This window comes from Sarcophilus harrisii, chromosome 2, assembly GCF_902635505.1.
Source record: "Sarcophilus harrisii chromosome 2, mSarHar1.11, whole genome shotgun sequence".
Classification (NCBI taxonomy): domain Eukaryota; kingdom Metazoa; phylum Chordata; class Mammalia; order Dasyuromorphia; family Dasyuridae; genus Sarcophilus; species Sarcophilus harrisii.
In genome coordinates, this window is record NC_045427.1 from 470,315,651 (window position 1) to 470,336,760 (window position 21,110).

Consider the following 21,110-nt stretch of genomic DNA (forward strand, 5'->3'; position numbering starts at 1 on the left):
TTACTGTAACCATTTGTTGTCAATTCTAGCTTTTTCTGAAGTTTGTTTCCCTTCCCTAGAGCTCAGGTTTTCTGCTATTTCCTTCCCATGATGCTTTTGACCATCCCTATCCACCAATATTATTACTGGAGTTTTTTCCCATAGGGTATCATGGATCTAACAGGTCACCAAGACCTCTTTCCCTCTTATAACTCAGAAAGAATCCAGAAACATATTTCATGGCAGACTGGGGAATGGCACATAGGATTGAGAGGGGTTCCTAGTTACTATTGCCATTATTTTAGCTATACTGTAGGCTAAAATGCATTTGAAAGTTTGTCTGATTCACAAACTATCAATTATAATACTGCTTTATAAGAAAAAAATAATCTGAAATCCAAAAACACATTAAGAAGGTTTTTAGAATACTCATTTAGAATACTAGGGTTCAAGACACCCTAGACAACAATGTCATACAGAAAGATATACATCCAGAAAAAATATCCCCAAACTAAAAAACAGATTTGTGAGACAGATCTTAAAAGTTCCTAAGACCGTGTTTCTAACAGTAACACATATTTATAATATTACCAAAGTTATGTATTAAATATTCTAGTAGGTTTACTAGAGATATTACGAGACCATTCTGGTCTAGATTCTATCTAGAGAGATGAAAGAGGTAAAGAATTTCTTTATTCAAGAAAGTATCATAAGAAATAGTTAAGAACATCTAAATTAAAGGCTCAGAATCTCAGTAATATAATCATAAGAACAGGAGAGACTGCCACAGATTAATCTAGCATGTAAGAGAACTTAGGAAACAAAGGTTTGATCTTCCAAGCATATTGATTTATTAATCAATGCATGCCAACTGTTCAACGAATTGAGACCGGACCTCCTTAGCTTAGTCCTGGTCCCTGAAAAGAGAGGGGAGACAGACTTTTTATATTAAAACAATTAACAAATAAGGTTAATTAATTCAAAGGAAACAATACTACATTAGGTAATCTGATTTCTACCTTGAGGAAAGAACAGGGACTTTCCAAGTTGTAAGGGAGAAGTGAAATTCTCTGAAATCAGTAAAAGAGGTATTCCATTCCCTTCACTCTTCCTTGTCTGTGAGCAATAAAAATTATATAGAAACAATAACTGAATGAGGAGTATGAGGTCAGTTTTCAGCTAAGACATGTGGGTTATTCAAACTGTACAACTAAAAACTCCTTGCATCAATCTTTGGATCTGAGTTTCTAGTCAGTATAACATAGGTCCTTAGTTAAGGTCTCTTAGCAGCAGGTAGAAGTAGTCCAGCTTACCAGCCACAAAGGGCTACGTTTAAACAATACAATGTTTTCTCACAATACCCACTACTGAATAACTTTTTCACAAGACAGAATATGTATTACACCTATAACTGAACAGAAACTAAGCTAGTTTTAGAACTGAGTCATAAGAGGGAATCAAGAAGGTTGACTCAATTCCTGCAATTAACTATTTGCTGTCTAAATCCCATCAATTCCCTCACTAGTCAACCCTCATTTCTATACAGAGCACTTCATTTAAACATTAGTTAATTTTCCTAAGTTTAAATGTTTACAAGAAAGATTTAGCAATTTTTCTCAGTAACCCAACTCAGTAACCACAGTGCACAAAGAACTGGCTTGAAAATGAGGAAGGAAGGTTCAGATCCACCTCTGACATATCCTGGCTCTTACTCAGACCTCTTATAGCATCCTAAGCAACCTTCCAAGACTTAAGTTTTGGAGAAAACTGATGACCAATGTTTCTTTCAGGGCACTGAAGTTTAGAGAGTACAAACAATTAATGCATGTACTCATAAGTAGACTGGAAAGAGCTGAAAGAAGTCACTGTTCTATAGAGTTTTCTCCTTCTGGGACTTCCTGTTAGGTTTTCTTATGTGCTAATAGAAAAGAGAAAAGGAGTTTTGAGTTCTGGATTGCCTCTTTCCTTTTGCCCCATGAATAAATTGCTATCTTGTCCCATCTCACTCTCTCTAGGACTTTCCTTCCCTACATCCTTTCCCAGTGGGACTCCTGGCCTCTTTCTTTCCCTTCCCATAACCTCAGTGCTACCTCCTCTCCTGACACCAGTGCTCTTCTTCAAGTACATACAACCGTGGGACTTCAAATCCTGAGGGTTGGATTAGGTAGCTTTTTAATATTTGTTTCAATTCTGAGGTTGTATCTCCCAAGTCAACAAGATAACTAATTCCACTTCCTACTCAACTGAATTTGTCTTAATTAATTTTTATAATTTTTACACACACAGTCAGAAAGTTGATTTGGGAGTATTTTTTATAATGCTTTCTCCAGTTGTATTTTCTACTGATTTTTAGAGAAGTAAAAAACCCAGTATTTTATGGCTCTGGGTTCTACAGTTTTACTTCTGTTAGTTTTGAATATTTGCTTTTTTAGTCTTTTTCACCAAAATGATCTTCAGTTCTATTATGGCTTAGAAGACTGTATCTGAGAATTTTTGTGCAAAAAATTTCATTATACTTTAAGAGAACCTGGTGATAGGTCTCTTCATATTAGTGAAGTTGGTCCTCGGATAATAGCTAAATAGTTAATTATCAGACTTATACTTAGAGCCTTTCCAGCTTGTTTGGACCAGTCAGAAGGCTCACATAGCCTTCAAGAATGTAAAGTCCACTCAATTTCAAAATGAGGTGCTGGAATAGCACATTCATGACATCCAAACAGCATGAATAATAAAGCTTTTAGAGAGGAAGTAAAAATGGTGCATAGGTTAAGAATGAATAGTCATAACAATGTGGACATGAGTAGGATATGCTCTCTTTTGATCAGGCATGACAGCTCAGTTGGTGATGACAGCTCAGGTAAAACTGGCTATGTATCTGCTTTATAGATGCCAGTCCCTTTTAGTATATTATGAAATGCTTCCATCTTAATTGCATTAAAATGTAAAATATTTGTTATTTGAAACATTAATATTAAATTTAATAATATGATTTTTAGAGTAATTAAAAACTTGACATGAAGGACAATTTCTAATTTTAACATAGTACTCAACTCACAAATCTCATCTTATATTCTGCATGCATAATAAAAAAAAATGGCTCACCTGAAGGGAGATAACATTTGACTTCCAAAATAACTTTAAAATTCTTAAGGAATGAATTCTAAAGAAACAAATTGGTTTGTGTGTTATAGCTTTCAAAAACTATTTTCCTGAATAGCAAAGCTGCAGCCATCTGGGAACATTGGATTATATTATTCAAGAATACCTAGTTTTCAAATGAAATTGTAATTTAGACAGATTGAATATGGCAGCTTTTACAAAACTGCTATTAGTACTAGCAAAGTGAACTTATCTATAATGAAGGGGAAAAAAGTTGTAAATATATACAGTGGAAAAGAAGACTCATCCTTGCATTAGTCTCTTATTCCCCATCCCTGCCTTGTGGGAAACTCTGAGTTTGCAGTAATATATTTCATTGTGAAAATTCAAAGATGTTATTACTCAAATGATAAAGAAAAAATCAGGGATAAGACATAATATGAGAAGAGGATTGTTAATTTCTTTTTTAATGCCATGGCAAATGCAAATTCGCTGTTTTGATGTCTATTTTGAGGACCTGAAACAAGGCTTTTAATCAATGTATTATACATCAAATTGATACTGTTAACTTCTGATTATTCAAATTTATAAAATATTCATAGAGAACTGTCCAAAGTTTTACATTTCCCAGATTTTTTTTCCCCATTAATTATCATGCCTAGAAGCTTTTTCGTAAAAGCAGCAGCCATCAGGCTGACTGAACCTGACAAGCTAGCAAGGCCCAATTACACTGGCACTCTGTGGCACTTTGATGTAGTGGAAACGAAAAGAGATAGGGGCAAATTGTATAGCACATTATGTTAATGACTTGATTTAATCCAGCCACTAAACTTTATGTAGCCTGTTAAAAAAGATGCTAACACTAATTACACCACTTTGGAAAGGAAAGGAGGGGACAAGCATTTCATACTGACAAAGTGAAACTCATAAATGTTGTAAATGAAATGAAACAAAATGAAGTAATCTATGATTAATTATACATCATAGACATGAAGAAAAGAGAAAGAAGTGAGTGGGACCACTAAGTACTGCAAAATCTGTTAGATTCCTTTTTACAATCAACATATCTAAGAAATAACCATAGGCTGTCTGATTCTGCAACATGAAAAAAGGAAGACCAAGATGTTAAATGACTTAAGCAGTGTGCCATGAAATTCATATACACAGGATAACTAGCATAACCGATATTTATCTTAGAGATAAGCGAACATACTTTTTTATATTAATGTAATAAGCTCATGGTTAGAACTTGATGCTTTTAAATCAACCATAATTGAAGATCCAGAAATTTTCTTCTCATCTAGCACATATTGAAAACCAATTTACAAATTTCAAGCAAATCAATATGAGGCTGCTTATCTCTGATTAGGAATGAAGAGATACAAGTTCTGGCTCCAGTACTACTGCTTAATAGTTGTAAAACTCTAAACAAGGAACTTAACCTCTGTGAATCCCATTTCCTTATGTTCCAAGTAAAGGAGTTGGAACAATGAACTCTAAAGGTTGTTTCCACTTCTAAAAACTTAAAGAGTCCTTCATTTTATTACTACCTTTAATCTGTGACCTCCTAGGAAGTCTCGAATTGTTGTAAGGTACCATGAAATTTCAAAGACAACTAAATAAACTAAAATAAATACATAACATTTAGCACTTTTAAAACTGCAGGCAAGGGGTAGGCAAGGTGGTGTAGAGTGCCAGTTCTAGAGTCAGAAAGATCTGACTTCAAATCTGGCCTCAGACATTCACTAATAATGTGATCCTGTGCAAGTCACTTAACCCAATTTGCCTCAATTCCTCATCTGTGAAATGAGCCAGAGAAGCAAATGGTAAACTACTCCAAATGGGGTCATGAAGGGCAACTGAAAGGACAAACGACAAAAACCAAAGGACAGGCAGGGTTGGGGTGGGAATTAAGTCTAAAGAATGGTAATCACTCTAGATATGGTTGCAGATAAAGACTTATTAAAAAGAGATAAAAGAAAAAAAATCAAAGAGGACAGTTGAAAACTTTCTCTGAACTTGTTTAATTGTTATTCTCTTTCAACTGAATAACAAATATGTTTGATTCTCCCTCATCTTTAAAAAACAAAACAAAACAAGTAAAAACCCCCCATCACAATTCTTATTACCTCCTAAAACTATTATCTTCTTTTTCCTTTTCTTTTCTCAGATTATCCATTTAATACCCCTTGGAATCTGGTTTCTAACCTCTTTGCCCAAACAAAATTATTCTCCACAAACTGTCTACCTATTTGGAGGGGGGTAAGGGGAGACAAATTCATTCTGCAACATTTGACATTTTTGCTTATGTCTTGGAAAATCTATTCTTTTTCTGCGTTTTTGTGACACTGCTCTTTCTTGCTTTTTTCTGGTTCCTCTTCTATGTCCCATCCTCTCAGCATGAGTGTCCACCAAGGTTCTGTCTGGATTTTCTTCTCTTCTTTCTACTATGTCTGCTCTCATCAGCTGCCATCAGCTGTTAATTCTATGCAGATTACACCTATATCAAAGCTTTAGCTTCAAATTGACCATTTGAAACTTAAAAACAGTCAATTCAAATTCAACATATTCAAAATATAGCTCATTAATTTTTCTACCAACTGCTTCTCTCTTTCCAACTTCCCTCTTTCTGCTGAGGGCGCCACCATGTTTATGGTTATCAAGCTTAGAATCTTGGAATCAGCTTTGACTCTTTTTTCTTCCTCAACTACCATAACTAAAGCTGCCAAGCCTACTGACCAACTACCTCAACAAGAAGTCTTTTACTCTTTCCCTTACTTCTTTTTATACACTAGAATTTTAATTTAATTTAATTTTTAATTAATTTTATTTAATTAAACATAATTCTACCCTACCTAGTAAAATAATGACTCTATATTACACTACTAGGAGAATATCTATAGACATGTGTAATGCCATATTGGTATAGGCTCTCATTGATTCTTGTCTGGACTATTGTAATATCCCTTTAATAGCTCTTCCTGCCTCCAGTTGCTCCCCTAATTCCTTTTCTACAGAACTACCAAAAGGATAGTCTTAAAGCAGAGGTCTTATCATATCATTCTCCTACTCAAGAAGCTCTGGTAGCTCCCTAATGCTTCTGGATAAAATGCAATTCCTTTTATAAATATATCTGTACCAAAATGTAGCCTTCTTGGGGGAGGATTTGGGGAAAGGAGAAAAAAATAAAGTAAAAATGCATAGCAGACAACAAAAGAAAACCTACAAGGAAGCAAAGATGGACAGTGCTGAACACAATGCGTAGTGTTTATAATGTAGGCTTTCTTGAAATGGAAATTTAGTGCTTTATTTTTTGAATATTTTCATGTTTTGCTGTGAACATGGCACTTTTTTTTCTTTTCCTATTTTGCATCTAAGCTGAAAATAAATAAATAAAAAGGGAAAAAAATTCAAACTCTTCTATTTTGTATTTAAAATCCTTCACAGCCTGGCTTCAACCTATTTTACAAATTTTATTATACATTGTTCTCATTCATGCACTTTGTTGGAGCTAAATAGTAAGTCCCCATTCAAGACATACCATAGCATAGGTTGTCCTCCATCTCTGAACTCTCTCCTAAAAATCTCTTAGCATCGCTGATTTCTTTCAAGTCTCAACTCAAATGCTATCTCTACACAAGGAGCCTCCTGATCTCAATTGATAATATTCTCACTTGAAGTTACTATCCTTTATTTTATATGTTTCATATTATGTGTGTGTATGTATGTATATTTATTTATTTCACCCCTGATAAAATATGTTTCTTTGGAGCAAGGACTACTCTGTTTTTGTCTTTGAATCCACAGCACCTAACATAGTAAGTGTTTAATAAATGCTTCTTGAATAAATAAGTCACCCTATTAAAGTAATTTGTAAAATATATGAGCAGTACAACTTGTACAATAACTACAATGTTTTTAGCTGAATAATGAAATCTGAATCTAGTTTATATAGTTTCAGCTTAAAGGATGCTACTAGATTTTTTATTTAATTAAACATAATTCTACCCCACCTAGTAAAATAATGACTCTATATTACACTAGTAGGAGAATATCTATAGATATGTATAATGTCATGGAAATATAATTTAGGCACAAAAACCGCTTAATGTAGGGGACTGCATTAGATGACACTGTATATGCTCTCCTTATATTGTGTCTGAATGCATTTAGATTGTTCTGACCATTGAAGGAAATCACATTTTAGAGTGTTAGTACCAAGAGGCAGCACAGGGAAATAACATATCATTTCTCCTGATATTTAACAAGAAACTTCCCAGACCACTTTGATGGAAAAAATCATATATTTACAAAAATCCCATAATTATTCTTTAAGAGAAGTTCTTTCACAAAACTTTTAGTGTCTTGAAGCTTAATTAAATCAAAGGTTTTCATTCAGAACTTTAAAAATAAAAATGTAGAAAGTCATTGAGATGATTGAACTTGGAAAATAAATGCAGTCTTCTCATTCCACAGTGAAATGATAGCATACTTTAAAATTTTCTTACAAAAAATATTTTTAGACAATAAATGAAATGCTCAGAAAGAATTATCTTTTGTAGGTTTCTCTAAACTCTATAAAGATCTGTAATTACACTGATTGGGTTATTCCAGTAACTAAGGCAAAGTGACTCTTTAGACTAGCACTCAAGGCCATTCACAATCTTATCACAGTACTTTCCTAATCTGCCTTGATGCTCCAATCAATCAAAAATAAGCATTTATTGTGTGTGTGTGTGTGTGTGTGTGTGTATGTGTGTGTGTGATTTTTTTTTTTTTTTTAACCTATCAGGCACTCTTATCAAGCTCTGGAGACACAAAGTAAGACAAAAATAGTCAGAATCCTCAAGAACATTATATTCTAATAAGGGAGATAATATAAAAGAGTTACTTAAAAACAGAAACAGTAAATGCAAAGACACTTTTTATACACATCTTTTTTTGAAACTCACAACAACTTTGTGATTTAAGGACTATTATTATCCCCATTTAGCAGGTCAAAAAACCAAGGTTCAAGAGAAAGATTAACTGACTTGCTTGTAATTAGGAGGTGTCAGAGACAGTATTTGAGTCTTCAGGACTCCCAGTTCAGTCCTTAATTTACTCTGCCACACTGATTCCCAAGGATTCTCTGAGGATAATAAAGGTTTTTAGTACCGGTATATGAGAACCACTATTCCATGTATTTCTACCTTAGATTTTTATTTGCTTTCTTCTATTACATTACATAATATTCAATGTCCCACTTAAGTCAGATATTTTCTATGAAGAATTTCATAACTAATACCAGCTAATAGCCTGGTAATCTGCCTCTTTTCAGCTTATGACACTCAATTTTTGTACATTTGACAAATAATTATATATTGTTATTTAGTCATTTAGTTGTGTCTAACTCTTTGTGGCCCTGTGGACTTCTTCCAAGGCAAAGATACTGGAGTGGCATTTTGTTCTCCAGTGTATTCCCATTTTACAGATGAGGAACTGAGGTTAATAGGGGTTAAATGGCTTTTCCAATGTCACATAGTAAGTATCTGAGGCTACATCTGAATTCAGATCTTCCTGGCTCCACACCCAGCACTTTATTTCACTGTAACACCTAGGTGCAGAGAACATTATTTAGTGCTATTTAATGCATTACTGTCCTATTATACTGTTATTTAATTCTAATTTTCCATATGGGTTATGTCTTATTTTTCTTATTAAATTAGGAAACTTCATATATACATAAGGAATACATTTTATATTTCTTTTTATTCCTGATAGGCTAGTACAAAATCTATAGGGTGATGTATGTGAAAGTTTTGAAAATTATAAAATGCTTTATATAAAAGCATATCATTACTTATTATATCCAAGTTTCTTTTATGTACATTACAACCATGTTCTTATATCTCTATCACTGTCCTCTTGTACTTTATAAGGTATATAATGAATTTTCTAAGGCTGCTACCTTGTTTTTCCAAAAAAATATCCTTTGGTACTTAGGATGAAAACAGTAAGACAATTTCTTTAAAAAATATTGTGTAATACAAAAGTTCATGGAAGTAGGAATAGGGAGGTTATTAGTCCTAACCAATTCACTATGTAATTCTGGGTAAGTTATTTTATTTCTAGGATCCTCAAATTAACTTATTTATTCTTAGATCCTTTTCAGATATCATTTCTATGCTTTTATATCCTTAAACTTAACATTTATAAAATTGATCAGACATTAATATTTAGTGAAGTGCCTATTAAAATGTTAGGAACTCATAAATTTGATCTGAATATTAAAGATTTTACTAAAAAAAAAGTTAGAAGAGAACCAGATTAGGTACCTTTCATAACTATGGGTGTGTGTTTGTAGTATATGCATGCGTGCGTGAGTGCATGTGTGAAGGTTTCTTAAATAAGGAAAAGAAATAAACATAAAACATAATATATGATTTTAATTATATGAAATTGGAAAGATTTTGCAAAATTGATGTTTCAAAAATAATTTGCATCCATTCTCTCTAATAAGGATCTGATCTCTAACATTTAGAATCAACACTAATATATAAGGTCAAGAGTGTAGATTCTAATATCTACATAGACAAAGGCTATGAATAAACAGTTCTCCAAAGAACTGATAACCATTAATAAGCATATTAAATACTGCTCCAAATCAGTAATAATAAGAGAAATGCAAAAAAAAAGTTTGTGTTTTACCTCATAAGGAAATTGGCAAGGATGATAAAACTGTGGGAATAGTCAATATTTAAGGGGATATAGAAAGACAGACATACTAATATATTCTTGGTAGACCTGTAATATAACTACTAGGGAAAAATGTGAATTTTGAAAGTAATTTGGAATTATGCTTAGAAAGTGGCTAAAATGTCTATATATTTTTGAGAGAACCATCTCATTACAACTTATATACCTCCAAAGAAGGGAAAGTGGGGAATCTATTTGGAAATGAAAATATAGGAGAAATAATTTCTTCAATAAAATTGATATAAAATGAAATTCCATAGACTTTACAGAGCTATAAAAACTTTCAACATTGAACCATATTTTTCCATTGCCATTTTAAAATAAAAGGATTCAGGTCTTGGGAGAGAATCTTCTACTTGATTTAATATTAGAATTTCAATTTTTCAACAATGACAAAGCAGTTAATTCAACATTAATTGAATTCTATAACTATTTGTCTTCAGGCCACACATACAAAATTCATAAAAATTTATAAGCACTTAGAGCAAGAAGAGACCAAGATGGTCAAAAGCCCTCTTTTAGAGGTAACTGAACATCATTAAAGTAAAATAACTTGATTAAGTGCCAGGCCTGGATTCAGGAAGACTCATTTTCTTGAGTTCAAATCTGGCTTTACACTTTACACTTACTACCTGTGTGACTCTAGGCAAGTCACTTAATTATGTTTGCCTCAGCTTACTTAGGAAATAGCAAACCACTCCATTATCTTTGCCAAAAAAAATCCCAAATGGGGCCATGAGAAATTGGATATGATTAAAACAAATGAACAACAACAACAAAATTTGATTTAAAATGACATGGCCAAATAGTAATAGAGTTGGGACTAAAACCTCAGTTTCCTGATTTCTAGTACAGTGTTCTTTCTGCTATATTATGCTTCTTCAAAAGAACATTCTAAAAACTGAGTTTATTATACTATGCTAATATTTTACATTAGTATTAAAATAAGCAAGTGAGAGAAATAAGAATAAAGAAAAGTGCTGGAATCTTATCACTGGAAAACGAGAACTGAACATGAAATTATTTAACAATAAAATTAGATCTGTACTTTAAGAAAACAGATATATAAAATCAAAAATTATAGTTTGGATAGTTATATTACAAGATAACTTCTCACAATATGAAAAAGGCTCTTTTAGATGGTAAAGTATGACTTTGTTTACATCACGTGTTTACTATTTTTAGTAATATAACTAGTAGAAAAATGTATAATTATATGAGATTAACTAGTGATTTTAAAGATGTAATGCTTCCACAAAGACAAAATAATCATAAGGAGTTTGCTAGTAGAAAATTTTAATTTCCAGAGGAAAAGCTACTGAAATTTAAAATGTACTATTATGTTACATTATAATGGTTACAGGAATATTTTAAATATAAGTATAGTGATAAATTAATAATTTTCAAATAATGGAAGAAAGAAAAAATTTCTTTCAAAATAATTGAAGATATTGAACTGAGATACTCCTGACCCAATCATTACTACATAATGAATTGACTATAAATTCTTGAACTAGAAAGTTAAATGAATAAAATTTTGATGATCTATGAAATAAGTACATAGCTCTTTTCTTTTATTTTGAAGGCATGCAAACTGACAAACAATAACACCAACTGCAATATATATTTAAGCTTCTGCATACTTCTAATTACTACCAAATCACTGACCTGTTTAACATTCTTGGACATGGGACTTGGAACAATACAGTCATCACTGTCAGTTATTATCGAATCAATAGCATCAGAATCTAGTTTTTCTTCTTGACCTATTATAAAAAATGTTGATCATTAAATAAGGTTAAAGCAATTACATTTTTACATTATAAAGCACAGATAAATCTAAATCCATTACACAGTGTGACAGTGATATAATCTTCACTTCTTAAAAAGAAAATCTGAAATTAATGAATCTTTAACTTTGCATTTTCAGAAATAGCTAAAATAAGTATTCAGATAAAGATGACATTATGTTACTATGCTTGAAAATGTATGGTATTTTACTTACACCTAAGAAGTAGTTTATGCATTGGAGAAACAATGACTAAAATGTTCCCATAAATACTTAATTGCTCATCAGCCAGAATATTCCATGGAAAGGTCTATTTAGAAGTCAGTGTTACCTCTTCTGCAATAAAGCAACATTCCTACTGTAGAAATCAGTCATGATTTGCTGGGCGGAGGGGGTGAGTAAGACCAAATCAAATTCTAATATTGACAAGAGTTTCAAAAAAATTGTGAACTATTCTTTAAGAAATCAAAAAAAGGGGAGGAAATCAGTATTGCAGAATCAAGAGAAGTTAAGGTGACAATAGGAATTTGGAAAAGAACAAAACATTTTTAACAACTGGGCTTGTTCTATCTGAATCTTCTAGATATTCTTTCACCATGATGGTCATGTATTGTCATATTAATCTCTTAATAGCTCCTACCATTTTTTAGCAGGGAACAATGGATCAACAAATGAGAATTTCAATTTACTTAGCAATCATTTTATGGGTTAAGGGATTCAGACAAACCAGGAACTTGATAAAAATAAGTTGTCATATAAGCATTTGTAATCCTATAAGAAATGATAGAATATAGCTCAACTGGGAACATAGTCGTCCAAGGCTGATTAAAATTCCATATTTATATGAAGTAGTTTTATGAACTGCTAGAACTGACTTCCTGTTAATTAAAATTACTTATATGAGCAGTTCACTCAAAAAAAGCTATGGTTGAATTATCTAATTTGGTCTCACTGCCTTAAATATACCAACATGGGAAAATATGAATAGGTGTGTCCTTAAATCTAGGCATGAAATACATAGAATCCTAATGTTATTTGAATATATCACAGTAATAACAATCTAGTTTCTTACCTTCTTTTAGTGGTAAAGATACACACACACACACACACACACACACACCCCTCTATCCCTTTTTTTAGAAACCAAAAAAAGACTTCATTTAAAAATTCCTGGTTATGTTAAGAAACACACACACACACACACACACACAAAAAAAAAAAAACAATATGAAGAAACAAAAAAAAAATAGCATTAAATGGAAGCAAGATTAGAGAAATGACTATTTCTGAACTGTTTAGATGACATTATAGGGAAATGCATATTTTTCTTATTATCTAAAACAAACTTATAGATGACTTTAATTTGTAAACCCGTAGGTTCATATTCTTCAAAATAACTTACTAAATGTTTGCTAGAAGTTAGCATTAAAGGCCACTTAATATTTTGAAATATAAAAAATTCTATTTAAGAAATCATTTTTCACATTCAATTATACTATTTCAGGTTGAATCAACAAATCAGTCTGTACAGCCAGAATGAACTCAATCCTATCATTTCTATCCAGTTAACAACAGCCAGCTTCCAACACAGACGTTCAATGGAGTAAGTACTAACACACCAAGTAGAAAAGCAAAGTGTTTATACAAAAGAGTGAAACTAAGGAATTTACTTTAATTGAGAAAAGAAAACCACCTTCTTCTCTTTCTAACTCCTCACTGATTTCTGTGATATCTTCAGAAGTAGTTGAATTTTGGTCAGCAAGTTGACCCACAGATAGGTGAGATAAATCCTCATCTTTTCCTTGCTGCATTTTTTGAGCATTCTCATTTACTTTCTCTACTGTCCTTCTTGGCAAGGCCTCAAAAATGGAAAGAAATACAAAGATATTTATGGTCACTTAGGTCATATTTATAACATTCTTGTTTTGAGCATTTGAATTAAAAAGCCATTTAAATTTAAGACTTAAAAATATAGCTGATATATACATGATTTATATGACTTACGAGAAAATGAGTTGCTTAAATAATAGACTGAAATGAAAAGCTCATTAATTATCAACTTGTAAAAGCCTATTTGCTGTAGTGAAAAATGCATTTAACATAGGGCTTTAATTTACATATCTGTTTAGTACTTGTCATCAAAAATACAATTGTAGTTAACTGTGAAATACTTAAAGTTGTATATTTTTAGCCAATATCCATTTCAAGACACACACACACACACACACACACACACACACACACACAGTTTTTTTTACATACACTTCAAATATTTAAATTAATGCATAAAATAGCAAAAAGTTAACAAAAATAAATTTTAAATAAAATTTTTAAAAAAATAAATGCTTATTGTAATTTTCCAAAGAGGAAGATTACACAGAACAGCCACTCTCTCTCTCTACACTTTATCTAACTTTCTCCATTCAGTTATATCTTTGTCATTGATTCATAGCATACTAGGGGTACTAGACAATTCTGGACCTGGAGTCAGGAAGATTCATCTTCTTCAATTAATTCTGGCCACAGAAACTTACTAGGTGTGTGACCCTGGGCAAAAATCACTTAACCTTATTTGCCTCAGTTTTCCTCATTTGTAAAATGAGCTAAAGAAGGAAATGGCAAACCACTCTAATATCTTTACCAAGAAAACCCCTTATTTGTGACCAAATAAGGTCACAAAAGAGTTGGACATGACTGAAATGACCAATCAACAAAATAGCATATCAATTGTCAAGATTTTATAGAAACAATTCACATGACACTGCCTACGAAAATTATTTTTAGAAAACAACATGTTCTAGAAGATTATAGAAGAAATCTTACCACTTGTATATCTGGACTAGATGGAGCGTTAACTTTTAATTCTTTTTTAATCTTCATTTCTGATGAAGCTTTTTGAACATCTTCATCTGGGGCAGTCATCTATGGAGCAAAGGATTATAAGTTTAGGGTGGGAAGTGACTTCTTGGGGATATTGTTGAGAAGATTCCTTTTCAGGTACAGGTGAGACTGCAAAACCTCATTTAAGTTCTTTCCAAGTATGACATTCTGAGTGAATTCTTGTTTTCCCCACATATAAAATTAACCTTTCTAGAGTTTAATGCATATATGTAGAGCTATATTTATATATGTACCTATCTATTTATACATATACACATACACAAATTCATACATATGTATGAATATATAAATATATTCATATTAAGTTTGTGAGAAATAGCTCAATGAAATTTATGTAGATTACTAAAGGTCAGGAAATTTGGGTTCTAACCAAAATTTAAAGCTGTGTAAATTTGATTCTATCATTTAAATTATTTTGGTTCCAGTTTCTTCCCCTGCAAAAAAAGAAGGGATCAGACTAGATGATCTCTTCTTTTACCTGTAAGCTTAACATTGTATGATTAAATCCACAGAGATATAGCACCAACATTAAAATATAGTTTAATTTTTATATTTTAGTAAAGGAATATAAAATTAATATCAGGAAAAAAAGGGGAAAATTTTCTTAAAGTTTATTTCATTCATATTATATATTATTTTAGTCATTGTAAGTGTCAGTAGAGGTATATATCCCTTGTAGTTAGCATCATTTAACTGCGGATAATGTAGCTTAATCATTTATTCTTCTTGTGCATATGAATACCCTTCAGATTTTTCTCATGCCATTATCCTTGGACTATATATACTTTCTTCTCTTTTTCCCATCTTGCCTCACTGGTGATACAGTTCAACCTGATACTGTCTTTTTCTTTTTAATCCTTAGTCCCCTTATCATAAAATTTTTAATTCCATGTTTTAGCCTTAAATTACTTCCACCATCCACTGACTTCACTACCATAAATATTCTGTGGAATAAAGTTAGGAAAAAAATCACCAAACCATTCTATGTCTACTGCAGATTTATGTTACGCAATCTCAACTGGATCCTTACTATTCCTAGACAATCTTACTCAACCTCCTTTATCAACTCTATCCCACTGTCTGCAATGACTGTTGTAAATCTTTTTACCTCTCTTCAAACCTTCCATGGTTCCCTCATCCCACCTTCTCATTTAAGAACCTTGTCTTATATTTTACAGAAAAAACTGAGCACATTCACTGTGAACACCTTCTACTTTTACATGCTTTCTGCTACTATCTTCTCCTTTACTCTAGTCTCACATGAAGAAGTGACAACCATTTATTTCATTTTTTGCAAAATCTGTTTGTTGATGATGCTCCCGCCTCTTTGGTGCAGACCCTCATTATGTCACACTTGGACTACAAAAGTAGCTTGATGGGGTAGTGAGTCTGTCTCAGGTCTCTCCTACTTCAAACCATTTTCTCTATTCCATCAGTAAAATAATTTTCCTAAAGCACAGGTCTGATTATGTCACTCTTCTACTCAGTAACTGCCGTGACTTCTGTTGCCAAATAGAGCAAACTCAAAATGCTCTATCTGGCATTTAGAGCCCTCCATAGCTTAACCTCCTTCTCCTTTTTCAATCTTCTTGCACTATACTCTTCCATATGTACTCTTCTATCCAGTGATTCCAGACTCTTTTGGCAGGAAACACATTAAATGAGACACAATCTTTTGGTTATAGGCATTTTCATTGGCTGTTTGCCCAAGTTTGAAATACTCTACTTCTTCATATCTATGTACTGGCTTTCATGGATTCCTTCAAGTCCTGTAATCTACAGGAAGCCTTCTATTATTTTGCTTAATTCAAGGACTTTCCTTCTTTAAATTATTTCCTATTTCTCTTGCATATAGCTTATTTGTATATATTTGTTTGCTTTTTGTTTCCTCTACTAGTCTACTAGACTAGGGCAGGGACTGTCTTTTGCCTCTTTTTGATCCCCAGAGTTTAGCACGGCGCCTAATACAGAGAAGGCACTTACATGCTTATTGATTATTGATTGACTTGACATAGATTGCACTTTCCATTTTAATCCAACTTCAATACCTCAATATGGATTAGAGATAACACTAATTTTTTAAACTTATGCCACCACAGATCGACAGCATTCGCTCTATCAGGTTTTAAGGTAGAAAGGTCTTGAGTGGGCCACACTACAGAACAACTTAACTAAGTTCAAAAAGGCTTAAAAGCAGAATGCTAACCACTGGGTGACAAATTTCTCTGGTGATAATAATGCTTGTCAATTGCATACTAGGTTGCAGGATGGCTATAATCCATATCGATGGAGAAAGAACATACAATGATGAAATCGCATTTTGAAATATATATTTGAAATATATATATATATATATATATTTCAAATATATAAGACTGAAAATTTAAAAACTGAGTTCAGGGAAAAAATACACATCTTATATTAGTGAATAGGGTACCTAGTTTTCTTCTAAGTCATATAAGACATAATATGGAGAAATTTTTTGAAAAGGTTCTTATATATATTATCCTGGATTCTTGTTACTTACAGAATCCTGGTGTGCAGTGATATCCATAAAAGACACTTTCTTGTCTGTTGGGAGAGTACGCTTTCTTGGTTTAGGTATTGGAACCTATGATAAACCAATACATATTAAGCTGAAAGCAATATATATCAAATTAAAAATTTTGTTTCAAAGTATTTTAAATTTTAAAGCAAGCTTTAAAAGCCAGTTACTTACTACAACTGGTGTAGTAACAGTGGATGCTTTGTGCAACCTTTTATCAGGTTCTGATTCTTCTTTTTTAATAACATTCATTAGGTCCTCAGATACTGCTGATGCAGTTGGAGGAAGGTAAGTGAATTTCCATTTCAGTACAACTTCAATGGTTCCTGTATGATGTTTCTTATGATCTGTTAACTCGAATATTCCTGTCAAATTACAAAATTAGTTTAATTTTTATATATTTTTGATAGCTTAAAACTTTGATAATGCAAAAAATTAAAGTATGGATCTTTAAAAAATTTTTTTCTTATTCTCTTGAAACATGACTTCAACTTCCAACACAAATTATTTAGAAAGTAAATTAGAGACAAAAGAATCAGTAATGGGTTTGGGCTTCACATAGATCTCTTTTTTGAAGTTAAGGACTTTGAAAGAAAATCTCAATTCAAAGAGACTGAAGTTAATGTATAAATATTTTAATTTGCTGAATTTATATTCAAAGAGCTTTCTCCAGGGTCTGCTGTCTTTTTTACCACTAACATTTTACTTTATAGCCTTTCGTATAGTCTTTACAGCCTTTCATATAGTTTTCTTTTAAGAAAAATAAATGAAATGACTATCAACTTTTAAAACAGCTTGCACTGTCTGAGAAAATGTTAAAAAATTTCTCCAGTGAAAATAATAGTAATGCATTTGCTCTAGGGTTTGCCTAATTCAATTTTCAGGCTGTACAAGAGAAACAGTATTCAAAAGAAATAAAATAAAAATGACAACACACCAAACTTGTAAGTTTGGATATAAAATTTAATAAAATACAACAGCTTTTTAGAACTGCACAATTAGTGAGTTTAAGCAACAGATACCTCTTTTAATTTTTTTCAATTTTATTTTTCCAAACAAATGCAAAGCTATCCTTCAATATTCATTTATGCAAGACCTTGTGTTCTAAATTTTTCTCCTTCTGCCCTTCCTTTTCCCCTCCCCAGGATAGCAAGCAGTCTGATATGTCTTTTAAATATATTTCTATATTTGTCTTGTTATAAAAGAAAAATCAGACCCAAAGGGGGAAAAAAAACCAAGCACAAGAAAGGAAAAAACAAAGTTAAAAATACAATGCTATGATCCATATTCAGTCTCCACAGTTTTCTCTCTGACTGCAGATGCCCTTTTTCCATCCCAAGTCTATTGGAATTGCCTAGAATCACTTCATTCTGGGAAAAGTCAAGTCTATCACAACTGATCATTCCATGATCTTCTCGTTACTGTTTGTAATGTTCTCTTGATTCTGCTCACTTCATTCAGCATCAGTTCATGGAAGTCTTTCCAGGCTTTTCTGAAATCAGCCTGCTCATTATTTCTTATAGAACAATAACCTTTCATAACTTATTCATCCATTTCCCAAATGATGGGTATCTCCTCAATTTCTAGTTTCTTTCCAATATCTAACAGGCTGATGTAAATATTTTAAGCATATTTCAAGCAGTTGTCATTTAAAAATGCTCTGAATTTGTTATTCAAATATATGGACTGGGGGACAGCTAGATGATGCAGTGGATAGATCACCAATCCTGAATTTAGCAGGACCTGAGTTCAAAACTGGGCTCAGACACTATACACTTCTAGCTGTGTGACTTTGGCAAGTCACTTAATCCCCACTTACCTAAAAAAAAAAAAAAAAAAAAAAAAAAAAAAAAGTATGGATTGGAAATTTTTTTTTTAAAGAATTGATTTGAAATAACAATATAGTTTTTTTTTTCTGTTCATTTCAAAAAAGCATTATAGTCTTTCCTAGTCTAACTTTCAGAATAACAAAGAAGATTAATGACTTAGAAATTTAGAATTCTTTGGGGATATAATATAAGTTTTTACACACACACACACACACACACACACACACACACACACACGACAGATAGATAGATGGTACAGTGGAAGGAGCACTGGGAAGATCTGAGTTCAAAATCAGCTTTAGATACTTGCTAGTTGTATTATCCTGAGCAAGTAATAATCCTTATTTGCTTCAGTTCCTTATCCATACCATGGCAACACTAGTATCTTTGTCAAGGAAAAATCCATTGACAAAATTCCACAGACTCACATATTTGGACAGGATTGAATCACTAAACTATAAGAAAATCATATATTCAAATAACCCCCTGAATCTTAGTTTCCTAGATCCTAAAATAAGGTTTTTTAAAAAAGTACTTTCCTCATTCTTTAATTTAATATGACAGCATTTAAAAGGTCTGGTTTTTTAAGATTATATTTTTAAGGGTGGAGCCAAGATGGCAGAATCATAGGAATCAATACAGCAAGCTTCCCCCTTCCCCAACTTCTTCAAACAGATCTAGAAAACACCAGACTGAAGCTTGATCAGGAAATTCAAGAAAAACTCACAGTATGTTGTTTTTTAAGAGAAGACCATTATAGGGAGACAGAGAGGTATGTGGATATAGAGACCAGGGTCTCATCAGAAGAAGAATTGTAAAGTGAATGTTCAGAAGTATAGTGGACTAGGGCAAAGATCCTTACTCATACTGGATCCTTGGGTTCAGGGTATAAGAATAATTGCTAACTGGCATCTTTGCTTACTACTTCTTAATTTTGGGTCATAGGTCCAGGATGGGTTAAGAAAGAGATCTGTCTCCAAGGGTGGCATTCTGGGGTAAAAAAGCCAGTTCATAAGTCAGAAGTACCAGCAACAGATCAGGGTCTCTGGTCCAATTTCTAGCCTTACCTAAAGCCTGAAGAGGAATAACTAGGGTGGGAATCCTAGGCCGAAGGGAAGGAAGCTTTCAGCTCTGTCACTCTGAACTATGAGAGATTCCCAGTTGTCTGATATCAGCCAAGATTAGCAATAGATCCTAGATTTGATCATCTTGAGAGCAATGATAGCTTCCAGCTTCCCAGCCAGAACTAGACCTGGGATCCTAGAATAATACAACAACTACCCCAAGAAAACAGCAAGGGGATCAGCTCTACATCTTCCTTCTAGAAGTGTGCAATATTCAGATTTAATATCAAGCTCAAAGTTGGGAAGCAAAATGGAAGAATGAGCAAATACAAAAAAATCACCATTAAAAGCTATTACGATAACAGCCTTGCTCTAGACATAAACCTAGATGAAAATATTGTCCCAACATTTATAAGAAAGCTTCAAAAAAAATACACAGTTTGGACATAAATTCAACTAAAACTCCTAGAAAAGATGAAGGAAGAGTTTAAAATTTTTTTTTATCCATAAAATGAGGCCATTAAGGGAAAAATGGAAAAGAAATGAGAGTTACGGAAGGAAAAATTGCAAAAGAAATTTACAGCTTGGTATAAGAGATACAAAACCTTCCTCAAACAATAAGTTTACTGAAAATTAGAATGGATCAAATAGAAATCACTGACTTCATGAGATAAGAACAAATATTAATACAAAAACAGAAGACTGAAAAAAAAAGAGAAGAAAATGTAAGGTATCTCATAGTAAAAACAATTGACTTAGAAAATAGAAGAGGAAAAAAATTTAAGAATCATCATACTACTTGAATGTCATGACTCAAAAAAAGAGCCTAGACATCATAGTTAAAGAAATCTTAAAGAAAAACTGCCCACATCCCTTAGAACCAGAAGGCAAAGGGAAAATATAAATAACCCATTGGCTACCTTCTGAAAGAAACTTTCTTAAGAACATTACTGTCAAAATCCAGAGTTCCTAATTTAAAAAAAAAAAAATCAAGACAACTGTAATGGGCTGAGGTTTGAGTTGATGCACTGAGGTCCCAAGTACGTGAGGCTAAATAGTAATTGGACTATACTCTATTAATATACATGATTGGATAAAGAATGGTCCCTGCCTACTTTCTGTGCAAATCCTGATGTGTTGTATAGGAAATGACGATTTTGGTGGGT

At 32.4% G+C, this 21,110-nt stretch overlaps 1 protein-coding gene across 4 annotated transcripts in view; it reads right to left on the reverse strand.

Annotated features, from left to right (window-relative positions):
• The window catches only part of RPGRIP1L (RPGRIP1 like), a 121,316-nt gene that overhangs the window by 36,975 nt on the left and 63,231 nt on the right, over nucleotides 1-21,110 (reverse strand). For all 4 annotated transcript variants that reach the window (XM_031954517.1, XM_031954515.1, XM_012553816.3 and 1 more), the window contains exons 19-23: nucleotides 17,226-17,416; nucleotides 17,034-17,117; nucleotides 14,429-14,527; nucleotides 13,299-13,464; nucleotides 11,485-11,582 (exon numbers count right to left, since the gene is read on the reverse strand). In XM_031954517.1, the coding sequence (XP_031810377.1) occupies nucleotides 11,485-11,582; nucleotides 13,299-13,464; nucleotides 14,429-14,527; nucleotides 17,034-17,117; nucleotides 17,226-17,416 (638 nt within the window). The remainder of the gene's footprint in view (nucleotides 1-11,484; nucleotides 11,583-13,298; nucleotides 13,465-14,428; nucleotides 14,528-17,033; nucleotides 17,118-17,225; nucleotides 17,417-21,110) is intronic.